This window comes from Perkinsus marinus, assembly GCF_000006405.1.
Source record: "Perkinsus marinus ATCC 50983 genomic scaffold scf_1104296944144, whole genome shotgun sequence".
Lineage (NCBI taxonomy): Eukaryota > Perkinsozoa > Perkinsida > Perkinsidae > Perkinsus > Perkinsus marinus.
Window position 1 is genome coordinate 122,624 of NW_003211539.1, and position 7,887 is coordinate 130,510.

Genomic DNA, 7,887 nt, shown 5'->3' on the forward strand with positions numbered 1-7,887 from the left:
CCTCCTGCCTCATCGAGTCGCGCTGCAGCAGGGTCGTTGGCACCTTCCATAGCGCCGAGAGCCTACTCAACTCGTCAGCTGAGGAGTTCTTCTTACCGGCGAGATGATAGGTCACGGGGACTAGACCGTAACGACGATGCCAGCTCTCGCGAAGATCAGCCATCGCATCAATCAGCCGTGAGATCGCCACTCTCTCTATCGACTCACATGTAAGCTTACTCCCACCAGTGACCCACGAAATGGCTGTATGGGAGTCGGACCAGAACCGCACCGTCAAAGGCGAAACATACGCAACAACGGAGTTGAGGAATAGATAGGCCCCAGCTAAGGCGAATGCTTCCTTACGGTTTTGGTGCCAGTTATATTGTGCATTCTTCCACATTTTCGCTCTGCGATACAGAACAGTATCTTGGGAAGCATGACCAGAGGATTGGGAATCTTCACGTCGTTGCTCATCACGTCGACTAAACAGCGCCACGATTCCCAAACCGGTAGGACTGGCGTCCGCGTAGATGTCGACATACTCGGCATGGAAGCATACAGCATGATCGCAGACCGCAGGCTTATCACTCAGAACCTTCATCGCAATGTTGAGAGCGGTCGCTTCATCTTTAGCCAACACTACGGACTCATCCCAAGACGATGTCTTCCAACGCCCAGATACTCGACGGACTAGGTCGCCTGCTAGCGACTGTTCACCATGGACAGAGAGCACATCGAAAGCAGCACCGGCGATCTTAAAAGCACAGCGTTTTGACAGTTTCGAGCCGGCCACCAAGGTCTGGACTTCCGGCAGAGGTATATGTGCGCAGCGCAGACGCAACTCGCAGGAGTTGGTAGTGGTGGGTTGTCCAGCAAATCGGACTCCGAGGTGAGTGAAGTCGTCAAAAGGGTTGCAATGACCTTCAGCGTCGAAGTGGATAGAGTGCATCTTTGCAGCAGAGAACTCGAATCCCCAGGCCGCACCGACACGTATCAACTCGTTTTTGAAGGCGGTGACTGCCTGACGGTCCCCTAGCAATGTCAAATCATCAACATAAACATAGTGATATAGCGGCAACGACCCGACCACCTCGCTCGAGAGGTTCTGTCGAGCAGCTTGAACAAGGCGATGTAGTACTTCTTCGAGGACTGCAGGGCCACATCGCAGGCCAAAGATGAGGCGTCGAGCCGTGTAGACTCGACCCAAGCAGCGAATGCGGGCGCACTTACGATGGAGTCGAATACGATAAAAAGCCGTCATACAGTCCATCGTCTCAAGAGACAGCAGCGGAAGCAGCGGATGAGTTCGCGCCTTGGCAGCGATCTGCGCGAGGGCAACTCTTATCTGCGAGAGGATGACGGGACATGAGGCACCAACATAAGAACTATTCGGAGACTGCCGGTTGCATTGACGCACGTCCACGCAAGGGCGGACCTTCGCCTCCCCTTGCGGCACGGGGAATGCGATGGCCACCGGCAACTGCTCCTCCTCCTCTCTAGTAGTCGACAGTTCAGCATCAGAAGGACTTATCTCCGACCACCAACCACGTACCGTGAACTTAGCGATCTCTTGCCGAAAGGTGCGCTTCTGCTCTTCGCTCAGGCGATTGTAAAGGGGAATAGAGAAGTCTGCTGGTGATCTCAGCAATTTACTCCCCGGTGGCGCAGTAGTAACCTGCCAGCGGACTTCAGCAACATGTGTTTGGTCAGGGCAATCCTTCTCCTCATCGCCGCCTATTGGCCTCAATCGTACCGCGTACTGCGGCGCACCTCTAACGGCACACCAGGAGTCATCAAAGGGACGGTGCTTACCCACAGGCTCGGGGGGTTGGCCGCAGTCCGGCTCCACCGCCATAGATGGGAATAGGTCGGACGTTTCTGCCACATGACAGAGAGAGGAATCATCTCGATGAAAACGCACAGTGAGGACCTCGTCGATGACATTGACTGTCCCGTAATCAGCAACGATGCTTTGAGATGCCGATGGACGAGGATGATCAACAGTCGAACGTTGATGAGTGATCGGTCTGCTAATAACGACTCGGCGCTTCCCTCCTTCTTCCGAGAACCGCAGGCTTATGCCAAGCGTGCACATAGACCGAGTACCCAAGATGCAACGATCGTCCAAAGCATCATCAGCAGCAACAGAGTTAGCGCGGGGTGGAAGAATGTGGAAGTCCAGTGGGACTTCCATGCCATCATACACAACGATAACACGCACAGATCCACGCACTCTGAGTGTAGATCCATCGGCGAGACGCGCGAGAGCCTCAGATGGGAAGCACTTCCATCCGCGAGCCTCAACGACGGCCTGAGAGATATAATTGCGCACCGCACCCGAATCCAAGAGAGCTTGCAAGGGACGCTGCCCCCCAGCAATCTCGAATAGCATAGTAGGACCGGCATACTGCTGTCGATCCCCACCGGCAGAAGGCATAAGGTCCGGCATCGCCCACAACATTTGCACCTGCTCCTCCTCAGCGGCCCTCTCGCCTATTTCTTTTTCTTCGGATGGGCCCTCCTGAACCGTCTTCAAAGCTGTTGCTTTCTTGCCGTTAGCATTATCCGATCTCTTCTTGTTGTGTGCATGAACACAGCGATCACCAAAGCGACAGTTGCCGTTCAGCCATTGACGACACTCCTCCCGCGGTCCAGATACATGAGAGAACTTGCATCGATCTCCGTAGCTGCAGGCCCCTCGAAGATGCTGTCGGCAGATACCCGGAGAGGTGGGAGGCCTCTGTCCTCCTTGAGCAACTGGAAGACGCTGTTGACCTCCCTTATCACGAGCTGCAGATTTGGCTTGATCCGGACGTCCTGAACTCCCAGGTTCACCGCTCTTCTTCTGCTCGCTGTCAACTCGCGCTGCCCGCGTCATCGCTTTGATGCGAAACTCGCGCCACGAGCTAGGATACTCATAAGAAGCATCCCTGCATGACGAGTCGTTAATACCGATGCGGTAAGCTTTAATGATATGTCCATCAGAAAGAGCAACACCAGCGCTTTTGCAGCGCCTGGCCCATCTATCGATCTTAGCAATGAAGCTCGTAAGCGACTCGCTTGGTGAACGGACCACAGTCTCGGATAGCAACTTTTCAGACTCCAAAGTACCACCACTATCCTCTAACAAAGTTTGATGTATGCGATCAACGGCTTGCGCATAACCCAAGAGCGTCAATGGTGCCTCCTCGTCCAAGACATCTCTAGCCTCATCCTCAGGTACAAGACTAGTGAGGAGAAAGTACTGTTCCGGCCCACCAAGACGCCAACCACGGCGAACAACAAAGCTCTCCAGCTGCCGCCAAAACCCAGAAAGGCCACGAGGATCATCAATACCAGAGTAGGGTCCACCCTTGAATGCTTTAGCTGCCTTATCGGCATCTTTGTGAGCCAGTCTCCTCCGGCTCTCATCCACGGTAACCGTCTCCGTGGATCCGGCGCTTGGAACCACAGATTCAGTTCCGACTCGTTGCACAGTTGTTTTGACCGCAGATGAGTGGACACTTGGATGCGAAGAAATGACAGGCGCTGCCGAGACCCTATCTACTTGAATTGGCGACAGACGAGCATGAGCGAGTCCCTCAGATGTCCCCGTGCGTCTCGAAGGCGGCGAGGAGCTCGGCGTAACTTGAAGGAACCAGTCTCGCCATCCGGGAGAAAACACGCTTGAGCGTACGCTCTGCAGCTCTCGAAGAGCAGCGAGATTACGGCGACGATGGTCTGGAAGAAGGTGTTGGGACGAGATGCGATCAACAAGCGGCTGCGCATGCAATGCTCGAGTAACGACCATATCAGAAAGGTTCCTCGAGAGATGCTCGATGTCATCCTGCTGCAAGACTCCTTCGGCGGCACTGGTACAGGCATGCTCAATGCGCCGAGCAACGTATTCCACGAAGCGATCACCAACCACCCCCGTGATGTTGTCCTTCTCCTCGTCGCTTAGCGTGCCCAACTGCCTCTCCACTAGCGCTAATGAAAGCGCGTCAGCACATGTTTGCAGGTCGGGCAAGATGTTCGTGGTGAGGGCTCCCTCAATAACAGCCAGGATTATGTTAGCAGCGTCGTCAGAAGCGGTAGAATCGTCGAAGAGAGGATGGGGAGATCCAGCAGTGAAAGTGATTGCATCAACCAGGTGGGGCAGTGTCCCCGCATCGGAGCCAGATGTTGGAATTTGTGCTTTCCCGACTGCAGAACTCGATGCCATGATGGTCTCAATGAAGTAGAAAAACTCTGACTCTCACCATTTATCCTATTTGCAGCTATTTGCCGCTACGAAATCAACTACCTGTCATGATGTACGCATAAACAAGTGAAAGAAAAGCCACGCGTCACGGATTATGTGCGCGTGCGGACTATGGAGCATCCTCAATCTCTCACAATAGTGATGTGTTCTATTGAGTGTTGCGCGGTTCTTCCACTATTATCACACTAGAACGGCTCCACTAAGATCGCCACAGCCACTCTCCCACGTTGGATAGGTTTGTGTCCACTAGCCGCCAGAACCAACTATCGACACAACTCATAATAACTATCATTCACATCATGTTACAGGTTGAGAAACATTACATCGCGCACCACCCTCTTCCTGAGGAGGGGGCCCTGAATTCAACAACCTCCAGTCGATGCATCTCCCTATCGATCGGCTGAAGCCTCTTAAAGAACATCACATCGATTTGGCCAAAGACGCTGCCACCATAGCAACTTCCGTTTCCTCCGCTCGAGGCACTAGGCCCATATCAGGAAAATATGCACATGGTCAACCATCTGACAATATAAAAATTCTGAGGAGCTTCGGGAATTAATTATTATACACTTCTATCCAAGTTTCTATAGCTAGTAGGGCAACTCGTGAGCTCAGCTGAGGAAAGCCAGCATATATATATACTCCAACATTCGCAGATTTTCTGTCGATCATCGCAAAAATGCGACTTCGTAAACAGCAAAACGACACTATCCGAACCGGAAAGCACATGCGGACCTCCCCTCTGCGGTTGAAATTCTGAAAGGCTCCAAGCCCCTGCACTCAAGCTCGATGGAGTGAACCTCCCATTAGGTGGCCGACTAACATACCCACGATGCTAGTCACTGTATACTCATGCATTGTGACATCTGTCCCTCTTGAAGGAAACTAATCACAAAAATAATCATAATGATTATGCATCTCTCGATGACGCCGCATAGTCGTGAGCGATAATACTGTTGTTTACGTATAATAGTGGAGATGGCGAGATTTAGGTAAGTACCCATACCTCAATTGGAGTACTTCTATCACCATCATTGTAGATGAAGTCTTTAACACGGTTCACTCATATCGACTAATGAAAATATATTAATATTCATTTCACTCATATCGACTAATGAAAATATATTAATATTCATTTCACTCATATCGACTAATGAAAATATATTAATATTCATTTCACTCATATCGACTAATGAAAATATATTAATATTCATTTCACTCATATCGACTAATGAAAATATATTAATATTCATTTCACTCATATCGACTAATGAAAATATATTAATATTCATAATATATAAATGCTAATCCATTTATCTCTATGAATATGAACGATTATATGTGATATTATATATTGGTAAATATTGCATAATCATATTGCATATTAATATACAAGGGAGGGTTATAGAGACTTCATTATAAGTACCATTGAGTTGTCAGGAGGAACCTCATTATTCACCCAGTCTAAAATTAGCGATAAATTTCCCTCTACAGCATTTCCGTATCGTAAAACGAGAACATCACGAACTCACCAATAAGATTCTTATCCATCATATCGACGAGCAACAACAATTTATTCATATCCTTTGATACCAGGGGAAGCTGCTCAGTCGTGCTGCTGCTGCCCTTCCACTCCCCATACACCCACATAAACCATGTGTGCTTTCCTTAACTCAGGAGTTTCCTCGTTACATTGTGGGAATTTACACGAGACGTAGGGGAGAATAGTATAAAACACAGAAAGGATCTCCATATTGTCACCAACACATGTAGTTGCTCATATACTAGTGAGAAAACTCCTGAGTTCAGCTAGAAAAGCAAACAAATATTCCTCCAACATCACTTAGACCAAGAAAGACCGCCGGTTCGATTCCCAGGCCCGCCACTTTGCACCTACATCTAGCCAATTCTCTGTAGAATGTGGTTTGCTCTCCTCATCTGCTGAGCTCAGGAGATTCCTCATAGGAATTCATATGCAAATTCGGATGTGTTCGGAAAAAAACCAATGATCATTTCATCATCAACACGAAGTTGACCATATACACACAAAAATATCGAAAGGATTGACTGAAACGGTCGCGGGTTCGATTCCCGGCACGCGGTTCTTTTAGCATTTTCCGCTTTCTGGAACAATACACAAGATCCTTCCAACGTACACACAGTGAAGTTTCACCCGCGATATGAGAAACACTAGTGAAAAATATATTCCACATTTCACGAAAAAGGTAAACCGGAGTGATTCGCTTGTAATTCACTTCATATCGTGGGACTCCGATAGTAGGAGGACAATTTGAAGGAACGAACACACAGTTAATACGACAGTATATGGTCTACAACTACATTCAAGTTTAATTCATCACTAACCACCGTTATTATCATTATTACCATCGTCATCACATCTTCTTCGACCTTGCGGGAATTACCATCGCAATAATCGGTTCATGAGACTATCATATTGTAATCAATTGTAACAAGTCGATATTCGGATTAATTGCGATTCGAAATCAATAAGAAACCTTGTTTTGAGAATCACGACGCCCAGTGTTGGGGGAATATAGGTTAACTTTCCTCACCTGAGTTAACACACTAATCACTCAAGAGCTTACATACGAATTCGAGTAGTAGAAATGCACTGAAACTGGCGACAATAAGAGTTTCCTCAATAAAATGCTGAAGGGTAACATCGCGATATATTATGATGCAGGCGCGCGCTAATTGCAACCGCGGAGCGAAGTGAATCGTGTTTGCCATTTTGTGAGAAATGGTGGGTATGTGCTGGACCGGGCCTGGGTGCGTGAATATGAGTTTGCGTTCATGAAGATGAGTTTGCGTGCAAGGCTCCATCCAGCGGCTTCACCCCGTGTTATCAAGAGTCTGATCGATCGAGTATAACTGTGCTATAGTTCTATCATTATCTGAGTTATCTCAGTTCTTCTTCGTTTATTTATCTTCGTTCGGTTCGGTTAGAAGATCGGTTCTATCGACCTTCGGCTTAACTGTCTTGACTTACCTCCGTCTTATATTTGTGGTATCGATCGACAGTAACTAAATACCCTACAACTGGCTAGGGCCACTACCGTATCACTAAGTTAGCTGGTATACTACAAGAGCTGGAGTCGAGTTGGCTTATCTAGTTATAGCAGTGAGATATCGATTTTGGTACAATCATCCGAGAAGAAGTGACTACTAACGTCATGGATGCCAATGATCCGTTGTTAATGAGAAGCACCGAGGCGGGGAACCGCCCGGTGGAAGAATCTGGTTCGCCGCCGGCGTGGGCTTGGGAACTCCGTGGGCAAATCGAGCACTTGGCGGGCATGTTCAACGAGTTGAGCTCGAAGTTAAACTCCTCACCTTCGATAGGGCGGTCAACGACCGACGTTCAAGGTGAGGATACGGTCGACACCGCTGTCAGCGACAATCCCAGTGTCGAGGAGCACCGAACCTCCTTACTAGACTTCGTCGGGGTGCAAGGGGTACCGACGAGGGGAGGTCAATGTCGTCGAGGGGTTGACATAACGAAGGTGTCCAAGAGGGCACGGAATACCAGAGCTGTCACTGGAGGGCCCTTCATCGGGGTTGCCGATGCCAGAGGCTTCATCTGCTTCAAGAGGCAGGTGAAGAGTTTGCCTGAGATCCAACTGAGTGGTCGGTATGGACCT

General features: G+C 49.1%; 1 protein-coding gene across 1 annotated transcript in view; it reads right to left on the reverse strand.

Annotated features, from left to right (window-relative positions):
• Window positions 1-4,186, reverse strand: part of Pmar_PMAR027397 (hypothetical protein) — a gene marked incomplete at both ends in the record, with an annotated part of 5,877 nt that extends 1,691 nt beyond the window's left edge. Inside the window, one exon of the mRNA XM_002780738.1 lies at window positions 44-4,186. Within this exon, the coding sequence (XP_002780784.1) occupies window positions 44-4,186 (4,143 nt within the window). The remainder of the gene's footprint in view (window positions 1-43) is intronic.
• Between the last annotated feature and the right edge of the window lie 3,701 nt (window positions 4,187-7,887).